Source organism: Spermophilus citellus, assembly GCF_964194105.1.
Source record: "Spermophilus citellus genome assembly, chromosome: 2".
Taxonomy (NCBI): Eukaryota; Metazoa; Chordata; class Mammalia; order Rodentia; family Sciuridae; genus Spermophilus; species Spermophilus citellus.
Window position 1 is genome coordinate 152,629,174 of NC_138183.1, and position 27,198 is coordinate 152,656,371.

Genomic DNA, 27,198 nt, shown 5'->3' on the forward strand with positions numbered 1-27,198 from the left:
GAATTACAGGCAGGCACGGATTACAATTCTTAAGAATGGACCATGAGCTATTTAAGATTTGTCTTGGTGGATTAAGATTTTTGACATAAGATTCAAGGTGATGACCAGATCACTGCCTATGGCAACCTACACTGTGTGGGCAACAAAACAACTTGCACTAGATCGCCCTGAGGCAGTCTACCTTCAACCCAAACACAGACATCTTTAAAGTTCCATCACTGGCTACCAAATAGCAGGAGGGTGGGCAAAGGGATTAAAATTTTCTGGGAAAGGAACAGAACAGTATCTCTACTAGCTGCCTGGAAAGTTGGCCCCTTAAATCACAACTAAGACATTTCACGGACAGTGCATTAAATTTATATTTTAAAAAAAGTACAAAGACTTTGCAGTAAATTCTGTCACTGAAGCAAACTGGGATATTAATCAAAGTAAAAAATACATTTTGTCTAGAGCAGTGCAAAGAAATCTTGGCAAGAAATGACAGTGGACTCAACATCTGCACATTAGCAACAGGGCAGAATTTTATTTAAAAGGCTACTGGTTCAAATACTATTGCTTGAATAGCTCTGGTAGATATAAAATGTACTATCATCTGAGGTTTATACACATAAGCAAAGGAGCTGAGGCCAGCTCACAAAGGGACATTTGATCCTCAGTGACAAGAGAAGCTAAAAGCGCATGCTTGCAGGAATAACCTAAGGGATTCATTTGGACCATATTCCCACCACCTCTGACAGACACGAAAAGACCCAGATAGGAACCTGGCTTTCCACACAAAATTCTGGCTTAATTAACACTCCTTCCTGCAACTATATATCTCATTAAAAATAAAAAAAAAAATCTGTCTTGAAAAACTGAAGAGCCTGGGCTACCAAAAATAAAAAGGGAATTTTAATATAGTAAACAAGTTTAGTAAACACCATGTATATTTTCTGTTGTTAATGAAGACATGATACATTCAGAAAACTAATCTTTTTTTAAAGACAAAAAAAAAAAAAAAATCCTAGAAAGAGGCTCAACAAGGAAAAAAACCAGCCCAAGTTCAATCCTTCTCAGTCAGATGTGAGTACTATACAGATCAGTACCTTTCTATGAACACATAAAGCCCTGCCAGTTGCTTTGCAAGCAGCACATAAAACATATACCTTCGTTACTGAATATGAATTTAAGCAGAATCATTGCTTGGGTCATATCACTACCCAATCTGGTCCAGTTTAAAATATGTTTGTAGATCCAGTTTGTATGTATTTCATAGGTATATTAAACAATAAACCACCTACTGTTCCATTATTTTCTTAAATGGCAGTTCTTATAGTTCAAGCAAACCATTAAGATTATAAAGAGCGCTTCTGAAATTCTCAGATAAAGATACATTAATAAGAAACCTGAAAAGTTAAGTGAACCTAGTTTTTCTTTTTTACTAAACTGCCAGGATAAAAGTAGAAAGCCTATCAGTAGCTTTACTGTTTTCTCATGAAATGTCAAAAGATTTTTTTGACTGATATTAAAAAAAATAAAATATAGAGCTGGGGCAAGAGGGTAGTTCAGTGGTAGAGTGCTTGCCTAGCATGTGCAAGGCCCTGGGTTTGATTCCCAGCACTGTAAAAATTAAAAATATACACCACAGAATACTACAAAATTTGAAATGTCAGGCATTATGGAATGAGAAACAGAGTTCTGATTTTTTTTTTCATAAAAGGAAACTGTAATAGGTTTTAATGAAAAAACAAACTAGAACTCTGAATATGGATAACACTACACAGACTCTAGCACAGAACATCACACACAAGAATGAGTTACACATCAGTAATATCATCATGAGAGTAACTGGCTGGGGACTCAAGACTTCCAGCAATGGAGCTCCTAGATCAAAATTTGTTAAAAGCTCGTAAGGTCAATAAAGACCAAAAAATAAAATTAAAAAGAAGAAGGGATGAGGAAATAGAGGAAAGGCTGCATGCATGAGTCTATTATAGACATGATATTCAGCAGCATAAAAAATAATACCCTCCAAAAAGCTTGTCAAAGGGGGCAAAACCTATTTTTCACTGTTAAGCATGGGGAAGATAAAGAGTGGTACAAATTCACTTGTAACTATAGCATCTCCCATATTTGAGTAATACACATTTAATATGATGCTATATGTTAAGAAAACACCAAGGACATATATGAGTAAAACAAAATAAAACAAAAGGCTAAATTATGAACCTTAAAAACTGGAAAAAAAAAACACATCTGTTTAAAGCCAAGTAGGTGTGATTCTGATAATTATCATATGACATAATCCATAGAAAAAGGCCAAGAAAAGAATCTTCATATTATTCAGTACTTGGGCTTGATGATATCCTAGGAAAAACAGTGATAATTCAATGAATGTGTCACACAAACAACTAAAAAGTCACCTTCTGGTTTCAAATCAATTTAAACAACAATCTTCCTTGGCTAATTTTTCTCCTGTGTCAAACAAAACTTCTATATACAGGACCAGTTTAAATCCCTCCTCCCTTCAAACACTAGATATGAGCATCCAGGAGCATTCTACAATGCAAAGTGCCTTAAGAAAGAGGATTCTGTAGTGCCAGTGATATAACTGATCTGAGGAAGCTGGGATGCTATTAACACTGATGGGAGCCAGTCAGGCAATGGTGGTCTGTTTCTCCTCAGGTGTTTCCTCCAGCAACTGCATGATCAGTTCATGGAGGGGTTTGCAGATCTTTGCATAGCCCCCGCCTGTGAGATGCAGAAAATCAAACATGTCATGGCAGGAGATGGCACCGTCCGAGTGCACGAAGCCCCCATCTGTATCCAGGAGCTGCACATTGGCAAGCTTCGGCAGGGAAACCTTGAGAAGCTGGTTCACCTTGGCATTCTTTTGCCGCAAAGGGTTGGGCTTCTCACCTCGAGGTAATAAACCCTGGGGCAAAACAGAGAAGAACATTAAGTTTGAAGGTTCATTTGTTTTTCTTCACAAGCTTGTGATTTCAGATATTTCTGGAATACTTACTTCATTTGACAGTAAATAACCTTTGATTTCTAAAACACGAGATTAGTTTTAGTGGAAGCTGACCAGTCCTGCTTAATTTCTTCCTTTTTCTTTCCTCCTCCTGTCACTCAATTCTTGGCTGGTATTCTTGGGGAGGCACCCTTAGCCTACTATTATCTCTACTCTGAACACTTCACCCTAAAGCTTCAGAATTACATACTGAACTTCTGGCTACAGAACCAAACCTGGATGCACTTGAGGTACTCCCAACATGTTCAAAAGCAATTCATCATCTTCCTCTCAACCTATGCTGTTACATTCTATCAACTGGTCATTCCAACATCCCTGAGTCTCTCATCCCACACACCTTATTTATCACTGTTACTGTGCTGTTGCATCCTAAATATTTCTCTAAACCATCTACTTTGTGTGTGTGTATGTGTGTGTATTTTAGTTGTAGATAGACACAATATCTTTATTTAGTTATTTTTATGTGGTGCTGAGGATCGAACTGAGTGCCTCACACATGTGAGGCAGGCACTCTACCACTGAGCTACAACCCCAGCCCTAAACCATTTACTTTTTTTCATCCTGATCATATACACACAGTGCTATAGCTCAGGAACTTACCACCTCAATTCATGTAAAAATGAAATGTCCTGACTAGACTTCCTAGCTCCATTGTTGTTTTCCATTCAATCCCGTCTCCTATAGCTATCAAAAAAATCTAGCTCAAAGCCATAATTATTAATGCCATATGGAAGATACACCATAATACACTAGAAGAGAATTGGAACCAATGCAGTCTTGGTGAATCAGAGCCACATAATACCTGGCAGGATAAAACAAGGTGCCCTAAAATGATTTTAACTTGTATTAGTGATCTAATATAATTTTCAGGTAGATAAGAAGTCTGTCAGCCTACTAAAAAAGAAAAATGCCTACTCTTTCTTATATAGAGCACAGTTTTATCATCCCAAACTAGCAGTAGTCTTTATAGAAAACTGATCCCATTACAGAACTATTGTCAGATATCCCCAACCTAACTGGGTGTAGTGGTGCACACCTGTAATCTCAGTGACTCAGGAGGTTAAGGCAGGATTCTGAGTTCAAAGCCAACCTCAGCAACTTAGTGAGAATCTGTCTCAAAATAAAACATAAAAAGGGCTGGAGATGTGGCTCAGTGGGTAAGTGTCTCTGGGTTCAATCCCTGGTAATAAAAGAAAAAAAAAATCCCTAATATTTCAGTTGGTTGATATCCAATAGAAGTTACTTTTATTTAAGCAAAAATTTTTCCACTGGCTTCTCTTATAGGGTCTGTATGGTAACAGGTCTTATTTTATAGAAGTATATTTTCTGCAAGTATTTTTTTCATTTGTTTATTTATTTATTAATTTTTTGTATGTGGTGCTGAGGATCGAACCCAGGGTCTCGCACATGGGAGGCAAGTGCTCTACTGCTGAGTCACAACCCCAGCCCCTGCAAGTATTTTTTTAAAAAGCATAGCTGGGAGGCTGGGGTGTGGTTCAGTGGTAAAGCACTTGCCTCCCACATGTGAGGCACTGGGTTCGATCCTCAGCACCACATAAAAGTAAATAAACAATAAAAATACTGCGTCCATGTATGATTTAAAAATATTTAAAAAAAATGCTCAAAATATATACATTTTCATGTCTAAGCTTTTTCAGAAAATGTTAGGGCCAGGAGTACCAATTTATTTTATAAGTTTATAGCGCCAAAGAGCTATAGAGAATTATGACTCATTACCCTGGTCCATTACTGTCTATCCTTGTTAAGTATCTCAAAAATTTTACAAAATGAAGTCAAACCCTAGTTTGTATTTCTGTTAAAAGCATTGTTGTATCTAATAGTTAATAAAGAAGAACACTCTTCAGTGCTGACATGTCAAAGTCTGGGTGGAGATATAATGAACAATAGGAAAGATGACCAGTGAATATCCATCAACAACTAAATATATATATATATTTTTAAGTCTCAAGAACAGGGAAACATATTTATTGAGATTTTTTTGCCAAGGATGAGAAAAATTATGCATTTGAATGCCATCTTTCTTAATATCACTATTGAGGGTATTCCATGATTCCCTCCCCACATTGGTTTTTAACAACTGCTAAAATATGGTAATGTTAAAAGAAAATATATATATATTACACTCCTAATCTAACCTTCTAACAAGTGTTAATTTTGTTTCCTTTTAGCCCTTTTCCAACTACATGTTTAAGTAATTCTAAATATAATATACATGTTGTTTAGCATTCCAACTTTTCATCTAAACTCACTGTTTTTACACAGCCCTTATAACTGTAATGTATTTAACACCAACATATTCAATGACTTATGTAATCACATCCCTATACTACTGGCTATTTAGGTTATTCCCAATATTTTAGTATTATCAATAATTAATACTTCTGTATTTCAAATTTCAAAATCGGCCTAAAATAAAGAATATTTATGGAAGATTTACCCAGCAACATTCATACAACAATATTTCCTAAGCAACTACTAAATTCTTGTCACTGTAATTTAAAAGTAAACTGTTAACCACAATACAATCCTTTCTGGAATAATACAGGATATATCAACAAGTAAATTACACCATGGAATAAAAAAAAAAATAAGATCTGGCTCTGTAGCATTGATAAATCAAAATCAAGTCTCCCTAGCATAGCATACTAGGCCACATGATCTGGCTCTGGCCTCTTCCTCCTGACCATTAGAGCCTCAAACTTTATATATCCTCCTATGTTTACCCAACAAATACATACAGGTACAAGCCTTTGATCATTTTCTTCTTTTTTCTCTGTAATGCTTCCAAAGTTCTTCCTTCCCCATTTGGAGAACAATGAATTCTTTAAAACTAAACTCTAATATGGTAATGTTTGTCTAAAACATCCTCTGTTCTTTCCTCACTGCCATTAGTATACAGTAGAGAAATTCTCTATATTGCTGTCTCCATCTACTAGACTGAACTCCCTCAGAGGGATGATGCCTTATTCATTTTTGTGTGCTCCGGACCTAGGATAGTGCCTTGTATACAATGATCCTCATGTCTGTTGAAGAAATGGCTACCTTCTTAACATTATCTCATTAAAGAACTAAATATGTATCAGAGTTTACTAAAATGTACATTTCAAATATGGCTAAAAAATATCTATATCTAGGCTTTTACACTAAGAAATATAGCTGTTTATCTTTAAGACTATGAAGAATTAGCTTTAACTTTACAAATGATAACACTTTCTGCTGAAGTAAGATTATGAAGTATCTCTTTTCCTCTTGATAGAAATTTCTGATGTTTTAGAGAATTCAGATATTCCAATACATATAACACCTCTAATATACTAACAGCAGACCAAACAACAAAGCTAACCTAAAACTAGGTTTATTAAAAAGAGACACAGGACTCAAACAAATCTCTATGTACAATTTTTTATCAATAAAGGTAACAAAGAAAAAGGCTACATGAGGCAACAAAGGATTTCCATATGTCTGAACAAAGATAAGCAGATAAAACAACCCTATAGTTGGTATAGGGAATGCTGAGACTAATGACAGTAGGATACATCAGAGAATAAAATAGGTCAAGAAGTAGTACCTTAAACTTTCACCTAAAGATTCTCCAGATTCATCAGCCACAGTATTTTTAAAAAGATTCCTCAGCAAAACTAAAGTATCAAATTCTCCACTCAACAAAGATTACTTACCAATACAATGATTTTGGCCTGTGGCTGCCTTGTGTTGATAAGCTGTACAATGGCCTCAATCCCGCCTGCTACCTCTTCAGCTGTATTTTCATGGTTGTTTGTTCCTACCCAGACAACAATGACCTAGAAGGATGGAAGAAGGGGGAGAAGGCGGGGAAGGAGGGGCGAGGGGGGGGATAAATACCCAGAAATAAAGGAATGTCCAACATTTAGATGAAAATCTGATTTCAACAAAGAAAGAAATATGAACTTCTCAGATGATGCTGGGTAACTTCAACTAGGCAGCTATCTTAAAACATTGATTTATACCTCATATCCTGCATCAGGATAAATTCCAAGCAGAGTAATATTTAATTGGCAAAACTATACTAGAAGGAAAAGAGAAAATTCTATTATTATAGAGTAGGAAGCTAATCTCTCAAAATCTAGAAACTATATAAAAAAGATTTATGGAAAACTCAACTATATTAAAATAAAATCTAGGGGCTAGGGTTGTAGCTCAGTGGTGGAATGGCTGCCTAGCATGTGTGAGGCACTGGGTACGATTCTCAGCACTGCATATAAACAAAAAAAGACTACGAAAACTAAAAAATGTTTTATGGCTCAATGGTAGAGCCTTGCCTAGCATGCATGAGGCACTGGGTTCAATCCCTAGGACCACATAAAAATAAACAAATAAAGTAAAGGTATTGTGTTCATCTACAACTAAAAAAAAAATATTTAAAAAAAAAAAGAGAGAAAAGGAAATGTCTAAAAAATACCAATCAATCAATCAATTAAACCTAGGCAGCCACAGTGGAACATGCCTGTTAATCCTAGTGACTCAGAAGGCTGAGGTAGGATTGCAAAATCAAGGCCAGCCTGTACAACTTAGACTCTGTCACAAACAAATAAATGTGTTGTGGATATAGCTAAGAAGTAGAGCATTCCTGGGTTAAATCCCCAGGATCCCCAGTAAAATCTGAGAAATATGGGGGGAAAAATGTAATTCACATCTCCCCGATTAGGAGCATCTCATATAATATAAACTCTGAAGGGATTATAATGTGTAAAAATACAAAGGTGAACTCAAGGAAAAGAGTCACCAGAGTGGAAGCTGGCCAATGTTCCAAAAAGCTTTCCTCTTTAAATAAAATAAATAATTTTACAAATTGGGTGTGGTGACACACAACTGTAATACCAGTGGCTTGGGAAGCTAAGGCAAGAGGAACACAAGTTCAAAGCCAGCCCCAGCAACTGAGTGAGGCCCTAAGAAACTTACTGAACCCTGTCTCAAAATAAAAACTAAAAAGGGCTGGGGCAGTGTCTCAGGGGTTGAGTGCCCCTGGATACTGGAGTGGGGGGGGTATCATTCTACAAAGTGGCTGTCACTTAAGAGACATACATCTAATGATATGGCCCAACAAAACAACTTTCTGCCTTTCTGCTCCGTCCCAAAAGAGACACACGAGGGTTAGGGATGTAGTTCAGTGGCAGAGCACTAGCCTAGCATGAGGGAAGCCCCTGGGTTCAAACCCTGCACTGCAAATGGGAAGAAGGGAAAAAAAAAAAAAAAAGAGGTGCATGGATACTTTCAATGAAATCAACATTTATCAGCTCAGCTTTGGGGTTTTTCTTTTTTTGCAGCACATGGACTCAGGATGTTTATAAGGTGATAAGGTACTGGATAGAGATGTTTATTTGTTTACATCTACTCCAAATTTTCTTCAGAGGAACTTGGAGACCTTGATTACCAATTTGCTTATATGGTAAATAGATCCACATTACTTCCTGAAGTAAATCATAGCCCTGTTCCCATGGCCCACCTAAGAGCAGTTTCCCCCTCATACTGCCCCAGGTCCATCACGCCACAGAAAAGCATATATTGTTAGCACTAAATCTTTTCCTACAACTGAAGAAAATATTTTTTTTTTAATTTTAATATTTATTTTTTAGTTTTCGGCAGACACAACATCTTTGTATGTGGTGCTGAGGATCGAACCCGGGCCGCATGCATGCCAGGCGAGCGCGCTACTGCTTGAGCCACATCCCCAGCCCATGAAGAAAATAATTTTAACAATTTCTTTTCCTTTACTGGGAGGAGCGGGTACTGAGGATTGAACCCAGAAGCACTTTACCACTGAGGTACATACCTAGCCCTTTCTATTTCTTATTTACAGACAGGGTTTCGCTAAGTTGCTGAGGAGGCCTCAAACTTGCCATCTTCCCTGCCTCAGCCTCCCAAATCATTGGGATCATAAGTGTGCACCACCACACCCAGCTAGTTTTAACAATTTCAAATATAACCCAGGCAAACAATATGTAAAACATGAAGCAAAGAAAAATATTAAAGCAATGTGTTGTTTTTACTACAATTTCAGATAATTTAACAACTTAATTTGACAAAGACTTAAAGATATTCTTTTAAAAGTAAGTTTCATTTCACCTTAGGTTTAATGTTCTCCAGTTCTCCATTCTTTAATCTCCACAAAACGTGTCTTGTTGTATCTCCCCCAATTCCAAAATTAAGTGCATGAAGTGGGGAAAAAAGCTCTCGCCATATCTAAAGAGAAAACTTGGGTTAGTAAAGCTAAAATTAATGGAAAATGAAATTCTTCAATTGCAATGGGTGGTAAAGCCTCTAAAATAGACAATTTCCATTATCTCTACTCAAACATACTGCAAAGGGGATGTGAGGGTGATCTGGCTAAAACATCCGTGATCACCAGGGTTGACTCAGCTGATCTGGCTGGCTAGGTGGGTGTTCCCTTCCTCCTTCACCCCTCCATGTGATTCTCTCCTGAAGCTTTGTGCTCAAAGAGGATTACCTTCCCGTTAAAGGATGACCATTCTTCAGTCAAGGGAATACAAGTAGCTGTGCTCCCCTGCTAGAACCTCCAAACAAGCTCTCAAACACACTGCAAATGATGTGCCATTCACTGTTTAAACAGCTTTGAAGATGCCATTGTGTTGTAACAAATTCTTAATGCAGCACTGAGCTCAAGAACTCAGTCACAACTCAATCTGATGATCTTTAAAAGATCCCAACATTTTAAAATTAAGCTACCAATTCAATAAACTCTCCTTTTCAATTATTCAACTATGTTTTTAAAATTGGGTGAAGCAGAAACACATGAGCCAAAAAATAAAAATAAAAAGCAATGTCTTCTTTTAAATTTCCCTCAGAAAAATGCCCAACCCCCAAAAAAGATTTGAAATAGCTCATTACAAAAATAAATAAGACAGCTTTGAGTTGCTATCGTCTCTATTTTCTTCAGGGCCAGCCTTAAACACACTTAATTCTTTCCTAGCAACACTTGTCTCCCAAATATTAGTATCTGAGCAACAGACAGGCCAGACCGTTTTGGTGAGCCAGTCAGGAGAAATGTGCCCTCTGGTGGCCCTCCCAATTTGTATGGAAAGGAGCAATAATCACATGTAAAGGCAACTTGCTGCACATGGTGAGCCAAACCAGCAGCCTGGACTTTAGGGAATGATCCAGGAATAAATAAGTCATCTTTTCATCTTGGGGAATCTCCCTTCTTTTCTGCTCAAAGTGATAAGGTACTTATAAATGACTTGGTGGTAGAAGTAAACAGTCCTTGGTCTTTGGAGAACCTTATAAGGTCCTCCAGCCAGGCATGTCATACCAGGGAGCACAATTAAGATCTTTAATCTTCACTGTTTGGGGCTATAGCTTAATAGCCATTTGGACATTGCTTGGGCAGTTTTAGGGTACCAACTGATGTGAATAAGATTCAGAGAAATAGGGGAAAAAAAGAAATCCCTGCATCTCCTTCAGGGATAAATTCATTTGGAGAGAACTCTTTTGGTAGTTTTTTCTATAGTAAACACTCTAGGAAGAGAAGTAAATTAATGATTCAGAAAGGAAAGAAAGACATTATTACCTGGTAGTAATCCTTGGGTAAAAAACAGAAATTGGTCTTCTAAATGCATTAAATCCACATCAGTTGGTGTAGAAACATGATACTACTAGGTCCCATATATTTAAGTTAAAAAGTAAATAAACATAACATCAAACTACTTGGAAGTCAGAAGAAAAAACAGTTTACAAACAATGCTGTTTTTGTTTGTTTGTTTTTTTTTAAATCATGTTTGGTGGCACCAAGAATCCCATCAGGTAGGTCTGATTTCCCTTGTACTTTGAACTAGAGCTTCTCTAAAAGTTATGAATAAATCTATATGGTCAGATCACAATGAAAGTCTGTTGGTAACTAACAGATACATACTCGTAGCCATGAACCACCCTCTCCCCACTTTTACCTCATATTGTTGCATTAACTGTACCATGGAGTCTCCCACAAATAGTACATCAGGCTCTTTGTCTTTGCAGTCCAGGACAAATCTATTGTGCTGGTGTGAAGAAAAAAGAAAAAATCAGAAACTGGCATTTATTTCCCTGAGATTTCTTGGCCTAGAAGGAACAACCAGTTATTGTTAAAACACTTCTCTTTGGCTTGGGGCGGGGGCGGGGGGGTATAGTTCTGTAGTACAGAGCATACTTAGCCTGTGCAAGGCCATGGGCACCAAAAAAAAAATAAGCAAAAAACCAAACTCAAAAAAACACCTTTTTGGTCTATCCTTAAAGTTATTCTTATTTTGTGATCAACCAACTCTCTTCCTCCCTTACCATATATTGATCACTTTCGTATGATCAAGAAAACCCAAATTCTACTGAAACCAGAAAAGAAAATTACATTTCATGTTTTTTTTTTTTAAATTTATTTATCTTTTCCTCATACATTCTTTATATATACCTATATACATACTGGGGATTGAACCCAGGGGCTCTCTCCCACTGAACACCAACTGGTGTAGATTTCAAGCATCCTTAGCCCTTTTTATTTTTTGAGACAGGACCTCAAGTAAATTGCTAAGGCTAGCCTCGGACTTGCAATCCTCCTGCCTAAGCATCCCAAGTCCATAGGATCACAGGTATGTGCCACTGCACCCAGCTTCCTCAAACTTTTATTAAAAAATTTTACAGGTTTGGGCTGGGGCTGTAGCTCAGTGGCAGAATGCTTGCCTTCCAAGTGTGAGGCACTGGGTTCAATGCTTAGCACCACATAAAAATAAAATAAAGGCATGTTGTCCATCTACAACTACAAAAAAATAAAAAATTAAAATAATCCCCAGGTTTGCCAGGCGCAGTGGCACACACCTGTAATCCCAGTGGCTCAGGAGGCTGAGGCAGGAGGACTGCAAGTTCAAAGCCAGCCTCAGTAAAAGCAAGGCACTAAGCAACTCAGTGAGACCCTATCTCTAAATTAAATACAAAACAGGGCTGGGGATGTGGCTCAGTGGTTGAGTGCCCTGAGTTCAATACCTGGTATTGCGCCCCCACCCCCACCCCACCAAAAAAATTCCCAGATTCATCTCTATGTATGTGTATATGTTTGCCGAACAATTTAAAAGGGTAAGTTGCAAATATGATTCTTTGTCCCCTAAATATTTTTGCACACATCTACTAAAAGGACATTCTTCTATGAAACCATCAACTACTTTCATACTAAAAATGACTAATAATCCCATAACATCAATAGTCCAACCATTTTCAATCTTTCCAATTGCTCCAAGAGCTAAACTGTTTCTATCCTTTTTTTTAATTTTTTTTTTAGTTGTAGATGAATACATAGTATCTTTATTTTTATGTGACGCTGAGGATCCAACTCAGTGCCTCCCATGTGGGAGGCAAGCGCTTTACCACTGAGCTGTGTCCCCAGTCCTCCTCCTTCCTTTTTTAGAGACAGAATCTCAGGCTGGGATATAGATCAGTGGTAGAGAATTTGCCTATCATGTGCAAGGCCCTGAGTTTACTCCCATGTGTATGCATGCACATGTGCACACACGGGACAGAGTCTGGCCTAAGTTGCCAAACAGGTCCAAATTCCTAGTCCTGAGTGATCCTCCTGCCTTAGCCTCCTGAGTAGTTTGAGATACAAGCATGTGCCAACACACCTAGCTAAGACACTTTTAAAAATGAATTTTACCCATCATGCTAAAAGACAAAATTTTAAATTTTATATTCATCCCAGAAACAAATTTGCAGGATGCTTTAAGCTAGTTCCTTAGGAAGGTATGAACACTGTTTCTTTATTTCCCAACTCTACATTCTACTGTTTCCCTTAGGAATTAAGATAGAATTGCTATTTAAAGTATTTCTGGTGACAACAGCAATGCAGATGACACAATGGTGAAGAGATATTCACCCACACAGTGGAATGAATAAATGAAAGTAATGAAAATACTTCCAGAAATAATTTGACAGTTTTGATTAAAACAGTTCTTCTCATGGTGACAGAATCAAGGATAGCCAGCTTGCCTGCCTATCTTTCTTCCTCTTTTTTTTTTTTTTGTATAAGAGACCGAATCCCTGGGGTGCTTTGTCACTGAGCTATATCTCCAACTCCTTTCATTTCAAAAGGTTTTTTTGGTATCACAGACTGAACCCAGGGGCACTTCACACTGGAGCTACAACTCCTCTCCTCCTTTTTTAAGACAGGGTTTAAGTTGCTTAGGGCCTTGAACTTGATTCCTCCTGCCTCAGTCTCCCAAATCACTGGGATTACAGGCACACCACCATGGCAGGCTCTAGGCCTCTTTTAAATTTTTTAAAATTTTGAGACAAAATCTTGTTAAATTACCCACGCTGGCCTCAAACTTAAAATCCTCCTGGCCTCAGCCTCTTGATTAGCTGGGATCGTGGGTATGAGCCAGCCCAGCATAACTTTTTTCTTGCTTCCATGTTTTGTGCAATAAACTTTTTTTTTTAATTACTATTTTTTCCAGAGGTATTTTCAAATTGAAAGGTGAAGATAAAACAAGAATAAACCAGGGAGCTGGGAGCACAACTTAGTGGAAGAATACACATGACTGGCATGCACAAGGCCCTGTGTTTGATTTACAGCACTAAAAAAACCCAAACAACAAAAACAAACAAACAAAAAAAAAACCTTAGCTATTTCAATTGTCAACTCTCTACTGCATGCACCAATTACCACTTTCAATATCAACAAGATAGCTCATGTTTATAGAGTAACAGAATTTAAGCACTGCTGTTCTAAAGATTCTAGCACTTCACATTTCAAGTACAGAGGCAGAGCTGTGAGTGGTGGTGCACACCAGCAACTTGGGAGGCTAAAGCAGGAGGATTGCAAGTTTAAGGCCAGCTTTAGCAACTTAGCAAGTCCCTGTCTCAAAATTTAAAAAAAATAAAGCAAGGACTGGGGATGCAGCCCAGTGTGGTCAAGTACACCTGGATTCAATCCCAGTATCAAATAAAATAAATCAATAAAGTATAGAAGTAGTTGTATTAAGTTTGGAAAAAAAGAGAAAAGACTAATTCAAAACTATTATCATTTTAGGATATTTTCTTCTCATCACTTTTTTTCACATGATCCTATCTATCTTCTACTCCCCCCACCTTTTGTTTTGTTTTTAAACACAGTTAATCATCACAAACACCTCCTCCTGGCACAATGGGTTTGGGGGTCAGGGGCAAAAGAACTATACTCAAATTCTATCTTGTTTATTTTCTAGTCTCGTGACATTAAAGCGAGTGCATAATCTGAGTCTTGGTTTTCACAGCTGGTGATAATTCTCTTTTTGGAGTTTAAAAGATCATTCTATGAAAAGGGCTCACTATTGTATGGCACATAATATGTAGTCAATAAGCAACAACTATTAGAACTGTACTCAACATCATATTGTATGCATTTTTCTATGTAGTTTTTATGATTTTTATAACCGTATTTTTAATGGCCATATCATCTTCTTTGAATGCATCCACTGCTATTCCAAAGGTTCTGATACTTTACATTTCTTTTACAGTACAAAAATAGTTGTAATAAGCTTGGAAAAATAGCAACAAGTTCAATATCATTTCCCTCAAGAATTAACTCATCTTTCTGGGACTGAGATATGGAATAAGCAACAAATGTCTTCATCTGAACCCTACAGATTTTTCACCCAGGAAATCCTGAATTCAACAAGAAACCCATTCTCCTGAATAATGATGTGGATGGGGAAGTGAGCATACAGAGATCTTGTCTTCTCACAGAAGCTCAGGGCTTGATTGTGTTTTGTACAGGACTAAGGACAGTGTGAACAGTAGCCAGTTCCTTTCTATTTCCCCACTATTTGTCAACCTAAAGCCTATTCTTTTTCTTTCTAGGGAGACAAACTTCCATATTGATGTGACTGAAGTCCCTCTGGGGCCCTTCACAATAACCTGGCGTCCCTTCAGAGTGATGTTGACATTTTCTGGAATGTCAACAGCCCGACTGCTAAGAACAACCTTCATTTTCACAGTAGATGCAGTACAGAGCTTCAAATTTACAACAAATGAGCTATATAACAATCTATACTGGTTAGTGATGTATTCGAATTATTCTTATTGTACTTTCACTTGAACTGATTATTAGCTCTCCTACACCACTCCTTTCTTTTTCCATTTCAGGAAACAAAAGTTAAATACTTCATGTCACGACTTTTGAGGTACTTACATTCTAATACTTTGAGGATATTTTTATTGATAATGTAACCAAAGAGATCAATGCTTCATTTGCAATATTTACTACAAATATTTTCCTCAGTCTACTGCTGAGCCTTATTTTTCAAGTTAATAGGCTCCCCCTATTTCTTTTTTTGATACTAGGAAATGAACCCAGGAGGGCTTAACCTCTGTCAAGTTAATAGGTTTTGCAATGATTTCTATTAAGTTTGCCTATAGTAGGGTCTATATATAACCTTTTTTTAAAAAGCTGATTAAGGAAAATATAAAATGTTCACAAAGTTAAGAGAATAACACAAGGAACTGCCATGTATCCATCGTGAGCTACAGCAACAACATAACTTTCTTTGGGTGAGTGGGGGTACCAGGGATTGAATTCAGGGGCACTCAATCACTGAGCCACATCCCCAGTCCTATTTTGTATTTTATTTAGAGACAGTCTCACTGAGTTGCTTAGCACCTCGCTTTTGTTGAGGCTGGCTTTGAACTAAATCCTCTTGCCTCAGCCTCCAGAGCTGCTGGGATTACAGGCATGTGCCACTGTACCCTGCTACAATAATATAACTTATGGCAACATTTTTCTTCTTTTTGCAGTAGGAGAGATTGAATCCAAGGGCACTTAACCACCGAGACACATCCCCAGCCCTTTTTTTAGATTTTATTTAGAGAAAGGGTCTCACTGAGTTACTTAGGGCCTCACTAAATTGCCAAGGTTGGCCATGAACTTGCAATCCTCCTGCCTCCACATCCCATGTCAACAGGATTACAGAGGTGTGCTACCACACCTAGCTCCTGGCAACTATTATTTCAGTCATACCCGCAACTACTATCCCACCCTATCCCTGGATTATTTTGAAGCAAACCAAGGATAAATAATTCCAGGTATAAATATTTCAGTACGTAAATCTTTAAAAAGACTTTAAAAACTATAACCACAATAGCAATTTTACTCCAAAAACATAAAACAGTAGTTCCTTAACAGCAATAAATAACCAGGGTCCAAATTCCACATTTCAATTTTTGTTTGATTTTTTTTTTAAATAAAGCAGGATGTTAATAAATTTCTAAAATTCCTTTTAACCTACAGGTTGCCCACCCTTCTGCTACAATCTCCTAAATTTACTTTTTGAAAAATATACTGACATTTAAATTTTTTTGATTGCATTCCCATAGTGAGAGTAAATATCTTCATCTGTCCTTGGTGTTCCCTGAAAAGTACTAATTTTTTTTTTTTTTTTTTAAGTACTGGCGATTGAATCCAGGGGCACTTAACCACTGAGCCACATCCCCACCTCTTTCTTTTTATTTTGAGACAGGGTCTCATTAAGTTGTATAGGATCTTGCTAAATTGCTAAGACTAGCCTCAAACTTGTGGTCCTCCTGCCTTAGCCTCCTGAGTCACTGGGATTACAGGTGTGCAAACCACACCTGGTAAGGGTTAGATATTTTGGCAATATAGTAGGCACTCTATATTATCGAGTTCTGCATCTGCAGATTCAACCAACCTGATCAAAACTACTGTCAACTTTTTCCTTTTCATTCCATAAATAACAGAGTATAACAACTACTTATAGGGCACTTACATTGTATTCAAGTAATCCTGAAATGATTTAAAGTACACAGGGAAATGTGCATAGGGTTGTATCCAAATATACCATCTTATGTAATAAGTTGAGCATCTGTGGATTTTGGTATGGGGAGAGATTTCCCTGGAACCAATCCTCCATGAATACTGAAGGACAACAGTCCACGTATTTCATGGGTATTATATCTCATGCTTGTTTAATCATAATTGTTTTATATTTTTCTTTTTAAAAAATATTTTACTTTGAAATAATTTTAGGTCTACAGAAGAGATGCCAAAGTTAGAGTATTCCCAAATACCATTTCCTCACAGCTTCCTCCAATGTTAACATCTTACATAAACATGGTACTTTTATCAAAACTAATATCAATAAATACTATCAATTAAACTAGATTTTTTATTCAGGTTTTTTTTTCCTCCTTGGTACTGGGGATCGAACCCAGTGGCACTCTACTGCGGAGCTATATCCCCAACCCTATTTTATTTGGAGAAAGAGTTTTGCTAAATTGTTGCGGCTGGCCTCAAATTTATACAACTATCTCCAAAGTTGCTGGGATTATAGGTGGTGCATAGGTGTGCATCCAGCTCATTCAGCTCTTACCTGATTTTCTACTAATGCCCTTTTTCTGTTCCTGGAACCAGTTTAGGATACCATGTCAAATTTAGTCCTCATATCTCCTTAAGCTCTTCTAATCTGAGACAATGTTCTGATCTTGTCCTTTGTAACTGACACTTTTGATAAGTAGTGGTCAGGTGTTTTGTAAAATGTCCTCAATCTGGGTTTGACTTCCACAGAGGTGATACATCCTTTTTGATATGTAGGGTACATGACCTTAATATGACTTATTACTGATGATGTTAACAGAGGTTCTCAGCACCACATATGAATAAATAAAATAAAGACCCATCAACAAATACACACACACACACACACACACACACGTACGTATAAATGGACTTAACTCTCTAGCTGCTGGAGAAAGGGATATCAAAAAATAATGGTCACATGTTAAAATTATCAAAGTAATTTCAGGGGAGACCCTCTGAGGCTAGGCAAATACTACACATTTCTCCTTAAAGTGTATCCACCAATTTTAATTTGATCAGTGGAACCTGCCTATGGATATTATAATATGCGAGTCCACAGATGATTTTATTTTCCCTCCTTCCTTCTACATTCATTAAAATTCTAGCTGTCCACCACTGTGCACACTTGAAACCACTATGACTCAGGATGCTGAGGCAGGAGGATCCCAAGGTTGAGGCCACCATGAGCAACTTAGTGAGATTTCTTGATTGGGGATATAGCTCAGTGGTAGAGCAATCTAGGGTTCAATCCCTAGTATCAGGAGAAACACACAGTACACACACAAAACCCACTCTAGTGAAACAAATGGAGAATTTTTTTTTTAACTTTAATATATATATATTTAGTTGCAGATGAACACATGGTATCTTTATTTATTTTTATGTAGTACTGAGGATCGAACTCAGTGCCTCACACATGCGAGGCAAGTGCTTTTCCACTGAGCTACAGCCTCAGCCCCACAACTAGAGAAATTTGAATATGGTTTGTAGATTAGGTAATAATATTCTATCAATGTTAAATTTCTAATTTTAATTAGTTATGTTTAAAAAAAAAAAAAAAGAGTCCTCAGGAGCTGTGGCTGAGGCTCAGGGGTAGCGCACTTGCCTGGCATGTGTGAGGCACTGGGTTTGATTCTCAGCACTACATATAAATAAATAAAATAAAGGTCCTCATTCTTAACAAATATTCTGAAAAGTATTAGGGAAAAACAAGAATAGAGAGCAAACTTACCCTCAAATGGTTCAGGAAAATTAGTATGTTGGAATATACAAATAGATTCAGACAGAATTAGGCAGATATGGCAAAATGTTAATGATTCCTAAATCTAGGTAAAGGATATAGGACATTCTTTCTAAAATTTTTGCAATATGTGTTTAATTTCAAGACTTCTTTAAAAAAAAGTTTAAGACATTACTTTTTTTAATTTTTATTATTAGTTGTTCAAAACATTACATAGCTCTTGACATATCATATTTCATACATTTGATTCAAGTCTTTTTTTTTTTTTTTTTTGACATTACTATCTTTTAAGACTAACATAGGACAACCACCAAGCTATCAAAACATTCCTCAGCTCCAACGACAGACTAGTGATCAGGAACATTTCTAACACTAGATTTTTTATTCATAGGTATATATTTATACATTGCAGCTTTGGTCAAAAGACTCCCCCAAAATTGAAGAGACTTGTTCCATGTGAATAATAGATATGCACTTCCTTTTACCTGAGACATCCATCTGTCATCTCCTTGAATATCTTCTGCTGCATGTGGAATTGCTGCTGGGTTTGAGTCTCCTTGGCTCATTCTATACCTGAGAAAAAATGTCTATGTCATGTTCATTTATTAAAAAGAATGCTTCTTACCACTTAAATATTACATCACAGATTTTAAATAATTTGTTTCATAGTGGGTTTTGGCCTAGAAATTAAACTGGGATTTATTTTCAATAGTTACAGCAATTATTAGAGTCCACTAATTACTAAATATCACAAAACAACTCTATTACAGATATGATAAAACCAGTCATAACCTGGAACTAATTTTGAACAATTTTTTACTAGTTATTTTTATTCTTTTTACATGTCTTCACTAAAAACATTTTAGTGATGATGAGCTCAAATATGGTAGGAAGGAGGAATAAGTAAAATTCAGAAAAAATTAGAAATCCTAATCTTCTACAAAGACAAATAGGAATCCAGATCATTTTCAACCAGCTCTGGAGAATACAAACTAGAAACAGACTTCATATGTAAAGACCACAAAAAAAGAAAAATCCAGGTTTTTTATGACTTATACACAAAAAGGAGGCCATCCTCAAACTAGAGTCAGGCTTTCTCTAAATGAAAACTGATATAGTAAATAAAAAATATAAATTCATTTCAAACACACATACTTGTGCACATTTGAGCATGCACATAAATACACACAAAAAGTACCTAAAACACCACATCGGTGATTGCCAAGGGAGTTCTTTCTTTGTTTTTGGTGCTGGGGATCAAACCTGGGGCCTCAGAAATGTCTACCATTAAGCTACACCCAAAAAAGTAGTAGTTTTTTAGACTCTCAAAGTACCAAGCTATAAACACAAAAGCATACCTTCTCATTAAAAATACATTATAGAAGCAAAAAATAGTATTACTAATTATAAAATTAGCTCAGTTCTAAATGATACTACTGAAAAAAAAATTAGGGTGAGGGCTAAGTTCCTATCTGAATGAAACTATAAAATATCCACATCATAGGAGTATGTTTCTTTTTTTTTTTTAATTTTTTAAGAGAGTGAGAGAGAGAGAGAGAGAGATAATTTTTTTAAAAAATATTTATTTATTTTTTTTTTAGTTCTTGGCGGACACAACACCTTTGTTTGTATGTGGTGCTGAGGATCGAACCCGGGCCGCACGCATGCCAGGCGAGCTCGCTACCGCTTGAGCCACATCCCCAGCCCAGGAGTATGTTTCTTTACATTACTGTTAAGTTATACCTATTAGAAAATGGTTGCTCTCTACCCCATTCTCACAATATCAGTATAAAATGAAGAAAGCAAGTGTCATCAGAGAATTCAGGTAATCTGTGTGGTGAATTACTGAGAAAGATTTGCACTTAGGTTTGCCTGACATCCATGTAGCATCTGACTTACTGAAGATAAATCAGTTTATGCTAACTCCTTATATGAAGACTTTTATGTAACCACTCAAGAGACATGCAACATAGAGTTAAAATCATCAATGGAGTCTGGCATGGTAGCAAACACCTGGGATCTCAGGTACTGGGGTTGGGGTGCTGAGGAAGGAAGTTTGCAAGTTCAAGGCCCACTTATCAAGACTCTGCTTCAAAATAGAAATGAAAAGGGCTGGGGATGTGTCCCAGTGGTAAAACATCTGCCTAGCATGTTCAAGGCCATGAGTTCAATTGCCAGTACCATCATCACCAGAACTACAACAAAAACATCAACAGGATAAAGGAAAGATAAAAATTAATTAAAGGGTCAAAAAACTGTCATATATTAAGTTTGTAAAATTTGTGTTTTACTTTTTTTTAAATTTTTTTTAATATTTATTTTTTAGTTATCGGCGGACACAACATCGTTGTTGGTATGTGGTGCTGAGGATCGAACCCGGGCCACACGCATGCCAGACGAGCGAGCGCACTGGTAGCGTGCGGCCCGGGTTCGATCCTCAGCACCACATACCAACAACGATGTTGTGTCCGCCGATAACTAAAAAATAAATATTAAAAATTCTCTCTCTCTCTCCTCTCTTTTTAAAAAAAAAAAAAAATCAACAAAATGTTCTATATAGAACTTTTAGTGCCAGACACTGTGACACACACTTGTAATCACTGCTACTCAGAGGCTAAAGCAGGAAAATTCTAAGTTCAAGGCCAGCCTTGGCAATTTAGCAAGACCCTGCCTCAAAATAGAAAAAAAGGAGCTGGTGGGGTCAAGGTGGTGAATGCCTATAATCCCAGCGGCTCGGGAGGCTGAGACAGGAGGATCAAGTTCAAAGCCAGCCTCAGCCAGCGAGGCTCAAAGCAACTCAGTGAGACCCTGTCTCTAAATAAAATAAAAATAGGGCTGGGGCTATGCCTCATTGGTGAAGTGCCCCTGAGTTCGATCCCCGGTAACCCCCCCACTCCCCCCATAAAAAGCTCTTACTAGTCTTAAGACAGATGGCAATGCCCCTTTTCCATCTTCAAACTTTGATATCTATATATGTAAAAAAATATAACAACATACAATTCCATTTTAAAAATCAACTATTCAGGGTTGGAGTTTGTAGTCAGTGATAGAATGCTTGCCTAATAAGCATGGTGTTCAATCCCCGGTACTGGGGGAAAAAACACAAAGACAGGGGCTGGGGATGTGGCTCAAGCGGTAGCGCGCTCGCCTGGCATGCGTGCGGCCCGGGTTCAATCCTCAGCACCACATAACAAACAAAGATGTTGTGTCCGCCAAGTACTGAAAAATAAATATTAAAAAATTTTAAAAAAATTCTCTCTCTCTAAAAAAAAGAAAAAGAAAAAAAGAAATAGTTCAAAGAAATGAGTATATTTATAAAGTATAGAGAAACTGATTGGGGGAAAAAAACATAGACATAAACAGCTGTCTTTAAAGTATTTAAAGATTATTAGGAAAGTATACTAAGTTTATTTTGCATGACTCAGAAAGAATGCCAGTATATACAGTGAGATTTGGGGGGGGGGGGTTAAATCTAGGGCTTAGTGCATTCTAAGTATGTGCTTTACCACTCAGTTACACTCCCACCATAGTGAAATAAATTTCTAATAAATAAAGAGTACAGACTAAAATGATTTGTCTCACAAAGTAGATTTGTCTCAATGGAGATACAAAGAAAAACTAGGTCAATATATAACAGTAAAGCATCAAGTGAACAAATGAGTAAAGGTTGATCCAAATTAGTGGGGTCCAAACCTTCTTCAATGTTTTAGAATCTTTTTGAAATGCACTCCAGTATACTTGTGTATAAATTAAATATTTGAATTACTGTGTAAAATATAAGTTAAATTATTAGTAAAGTTTATTTTTCCCTTTTTAAAGTTAAAAGAAGTTTTTAAGTTTTTTTCTTATGTTTTCATCTTATGTATCACAAAGGGTGAACATCCTTTCAAGACCAATAGTCAACATAAACATCTCTTAAATTTAGGGTTCAGTTTACCAATGTAGATTTTTAAATTTATCCAACAGGTAAACAACTGATCTAAAATAATTAAGCTGGGCAAAGTGACACACACCTGTAATCCCAACTACTCAGAACGCTGAGGCAGGAGGATCACAAATTCAAAAACAGCCTGGGTTAAAATAAAAAAACAAAAATAAAAAGGGCTGAGGATGTCACTCAGTATACAAGTCCTGGGTTCAATCCCCAGTACCACAAAATTAATTAATAATTAAACTTATCATCTATAGAACCCTGTGCTAGGAGCTTTACTTCAATAAAATTGAAGCTCAGAGAAATATAAGAAACCTCCATGATAGAGCTGGGATTTGAAATCATAGTAATACATAGATTAACTATCCCTCATCCAAAATGTTTAGAACCAGGAGTGTTTTGGATTTTAGACTTTGCAATATTGGTACATACACAAATGAGGTATCTTGGGAATGGCACCCAAAGGTAAACATAAAATTCACTTATATATCACAGGCTGGAGTCGTGGCTCAGTGGTAGAGCACTTGCTTGGAATGTGTGAGGCCCTGGGTTCGGGGTTCGATCCGCAGCACCGCATCTAAATGAATATGAATCCATTGACAACTAAAAAATATTTTTTAAAAAATTCACTTATATATCACATACATCTTATATGCATAGCCTGAAGATAATTCTGTGTTGTTTTTAGTTGCCTGCATTTGACTATGATCCATCACATGGTGTCAGGTGTGGAATTTTCCACTTGTGGAAAATTCATGTCAGTGTGCTCAAAAAGTTCAGATTTTGGAGCATTTCATATTTTCAGATTAAGGATGCTCAACCTATTACTGTTGAACAAACCCCAAAATATATTATCCTTGAGCAAAGGATGTTACGTTCTATACCGAAAAGACTATATGAAACAGAGACAAATTTTAATTTACCAAGTTTTTCTGCTTATTTTTTATCATCACTACCCAAATTTAATGGTATTTTAATACTGAGAAATACTTCCACCTGAACTTCCTTACTGACAAAATGAAAAAGGCATGTGGAAAGAGAAACTGAGGGGGAAAAAAATGTCACTTGTCTAAAGCTAAAAGGCAGCTATAATGGAAAGAAGACTAAAAAACACCCAATTAGGTAGTTCTTTTTCCCTTTTTAAATTATGAATACAGGATCATCCTTCCTCTTCACAGAGGGCAAAGTATTTGGGCAAAAATTTGTTTCTGTGTGCCTTCAGAGACTTGGATTTTGTACTATTTTTGTCCAATCAAAAATCTTAACAATACAAAGTAGCTCTCACAGTTTCTGATGCCTATGCTTGGTAACATTTTTAAACACCCTAAATACCAGAAGACAAAAACTAAGCCTGAAACAAGATCTTGGGTTCCATGCCCAGCGCGGGTGCATGCATGCATACATACATACATACATACATACACACACACACACACACACACCTGACCCATAAACCCAACTGATTTACTCTTTAAGAATCGGGTGAAAAAGCCTGGCATGGTGGCACACACCTGCTATCCCAGCCGCTCAGGAGGCTGAGAGAGGAGAATCAGTAGTTCAAAGCCAGCTTCAGCAACCACAAGGAACTAAGCAACTCAATGAGACCCTGTCTCTAAATAAAATACAAAATAGGGCTGGGGATGTGGCTCAGTGGTTGAGTGCCCCCAAGTTCAAGCCCCCGTACCAAAAAAAAAAAAAGAATCAGGTAAGAGATGTACAACCTAGAGGGTTATGCATTTGGAGGATTCAAATGTGGGAGACAGATAAAATTGTTGAATTTTTTACAACAAAAAATGAAGAATGTGTCAGGAGCTGCAGCAGAAGCCTGTGTTATATCACATAAAAAAAAAACATGTGAGTAACTAGGTTTTCTACCCCAGTGACAGATTTGCATAGTATGTGCAAAGCCCAGGATTCAATCCCCAGCACTGCAAAAACAAACAAAAAAAGTAACAACAGGGAAAGATTTGACTTCCATCTCATTTTACTGATTCATAAGCAAGTCATAAACTTGAGATCACAAACAGAATCATTTAGAAAAACCTAGCAGAATGGATTTAATAGATAAGAGCAAAGTTTTGTTAATTTATTACAACAGGCTATATTCCAGAAAATCCTTAATTGCCTATCAAAATGAATTCTCTGAGAAGGTGAGGAGCAAGCAACTAGCACAATTTTGCTGCATTTTAAATCTTCTCTACTTAATGTGGCCTATGACAATACAAAACAAAACCAGAATTTCCAGATGCATATAGCAGGATACTGTAGAAACCAGTTCCAACAAAGAAGTGTAAATGTTCAAGCTGAACTGGATGATTCTTTAAAAGTTTGAACTGTGAAACAGATGGAAGGAGAAAGTTTAAATAAGAATTAAAAGATGTAGAATGTTTCCACTCAGATCTAAGATTCTTCATTTTGTTTCATAGGGAGCTGGCAGGCTTATTCTAAAGAGGAAGACAAGCCTCATCCAGAATACCCTGCCTCAGTGGTGGTGGGTGGGTCCCTGGGTTCCAGCACATCCATAATTTATCACATGCCCTAGCCAACAAATTAATGCACAATGATTCCATCCCCTGCTCTCCCACAAGGAGGCAACCTTTATGTCAGAACAATGTGCCCAGGAGAAGAACCTAAAAATACAAGGCATATCCAAGGCAAAGACAAGCCTCCCTATTTTCTCTTTCTTCTTTTGCCACACCTTTACCTCTCTCCCCAATTTAAAGCTGTACAAAATGAGGTCCCCAGGCCCTAGGGTCCAGGCGGTTCTTCCTTTCTCCATGGGCAGGCTCTACAAAGAAGCCAAAGCTTGTATTGAGTTTTCTTAAGGTTTGCATATAAATAACGAAAAGCCAGCGCTGGCCTGGGAGCTATGGAAAGCAGAATAATGAGTCACCCCGCAACGACTCAATCAAACCTGTAGACCACAATGCCCCCGATCTGGTAAATGGACGGGGACTGGGGAAGGGGGACCACCCCCAAAAAACCTATCCACTGACAGGTTTAACTAGCTGATTGGAGAAAGGCAAATCACCAATCTCTCTGAGCCTCATCTCTAAAAACAGGTGCTGCACTGGATAGCCTTCTAAGAAATAATTTGAGTCATGACATGGATCTTTAGAATACGTTACAGGAGGCAACTGAGAAGTTTCCAAAGAGGAGGCATTTTTCAACAAAAGGGGGAGGGAAAAGTGCTTGGTAAAAACACACACATTTGGGCCTCCAACTAGAGGCGGGCGGAGAGAGCAGGGTCAGAGGTTCAAGCCCAGGGATGGAGGGAAAAGGCAACAGCGACGCTGGAGGCTGGGTGTGTACGTATAGGAGGGAACGATCGGATGAAGGGAGCCGGGGGTGCAGGAAGGCCTACTCCAGGGGTGGGCAGGGCGCCGCGCCCCGCCACGCTACACCTCCACGAGAATCGCAGGGTGGAGGCGCCGGCCAGCGGCTGAGGAAAGTCGACAGGTTTAGGGATGGGGTACCGGGAAAGAGGCTCACAGGCGGAAGGCGGCCTCCACACATCTCGCCAGCCGAGAAGGCGCGCGCTAGGCCCCCCAAGGGCTGGCTGGGGTGATGGCGCGGGGGAGGGGCCGGCCAGGGTGGGGGAGGGGAGGTCGCGGGCCTCTCACAATAACACCTCGCGGCGCGTTCCAACCCCCAGCCTTCGGCCACGGGTTCCGACAACCCTGGATGCACTCACTCAGGTAGAGGGTCCGTGCGGGCCCCAAGTGGCTGCGGCGTCGGCTGGTGGCGCGTCTGTCGCTCGCTCAGTCCCGGCGGCCCCAGTCCGGTGCGTCCCTCCTCGGGCCCCAGCACCAGCAGCAGCGCCTCCACTTCCGGTTCCCCTGCCACTCAGACAAATGGCTTCCGGAAGTTCCGCCCCCGTTCCTGCCTGGCCTCAGACTGGCCCGTTTCTCACTTTCACTCTCAAGGCGCGCTCTCTGCTCGCGACCAGGTGTCCTGCCACGCCCTGCAGGGTTCTCTGCTTTGTCTTCTCTGCGACGCTTCTTTCGCCTGTAGTCTGCACCGCTTGGGCCTCTGTCTTTCCTACAGCTGCATCCCCGAGTCCTGCGTTCCCGTCACCACGGTGTAATGGATGCCATCCGAGTTGGCATTCGGGACAATGTAGCGTGACCTCACGCTGACGCCATTCCCTTCTAACCCCGCCAACCTGATTTCTACCTCCACTCAGAGAATAAACCAGATTGCTGAAACTGTGAGGGAAATTAGGTGCCAAGGTTAATGAGGCAGTCCCTTACTTTTATAAGTGGGACTTGTTTCTGTGATGAACGTACAAATTGTGGGTGACCGCCTTTTAAGGTGATACCAGAGAGGATAGCGAGCCCCAGTCTTCCTTAAAGGTCCATCCAGGTTAGGAGAAGACATACAATGAAAGTATATGCTAAATGCTAGATAAATGCGGAATCTGTAAAAGCAGAGAGGAGGGGCAAGAGATGTGCTCAGACTTTCTTAGGAAAGGTTTGGTGGAGCAGCACCTGGGTTGATTCATTCTGACCTATGCTGGTTAAAAGGCAGAGCTTCCAGGAATATGAAATTAATCAAGAGATTCGGATTTGTTTCCCAAAACCTGTTAAGAATACTGTAAAAAACTGGGAACCTTAAGTGTCAAGATATGT

The 27,198-nt window shown here is 38.3% G+C and overlaps 1 protein-coding gene across 1 annotated transcript; it reads right to left on the reverse strand.

The window, feature by feature from the left end:
• Window positions 1–497: 497 nt before the first annotated feature.
• On the reverse strand, window positions 498–26,599 carry PAFAH1B2 (platelet activating factor acetylhydrolase 1b catalytic subunit 2). Its single transcript, XM_081278548.1, has 6 exons — window positions 26,262–26,599; window positions 19,122–19,209; window positions 10,975–11,064; window positions 9,137–9,253; window positions 6,712–6,834; window positions 498–2,914 (listed from the first exon to the last, which is right to left on the reverse strand). The coding sequence occupies exons 2-6, from the start codon at window positions 19,200–19,202 to the stop codon at window positions 2,636–2,638; spliced, it is 690 nt and encodes a 229-aa protein (XP_081134674.1). The 5' UTR covers window positions 19,203–19,209; window positions 26,262–26,599; the 3' UTR covers window positions 498–2,635.
• Between the last annotated feature and the right edge of the window lie 599 nt (window positions 26,600–27,198).

What these genes read in the sequence shown, in the direction of transcription:
- PAFAH1B2 (XM_081278548.1), bottom strand. Translation starts at nt 19,202, where the DNA reads ATGAGCCAAGGAGACTCAAACCCAGCAGCAATTCCACATGCAGCAGAA. An exon ending in AGTTAATGCAACAATATGAG is followed by an intron (nt 9,254 to 10,974) that starts GTAAAAGTGGGG and finishes TTTTCTCTTTAG; the next exon opens with ATATGGCGAGAGCTTTTTTC. An exon ending in AGGCCAAAATCATTGTATTG is followed by an intron (nt 2,915 to 6,711) that starts GTAAGTAATCTT and finishes GTTTTGCCCCAG; the next exon opens with GGTTTATTACCTCGAGGTGA.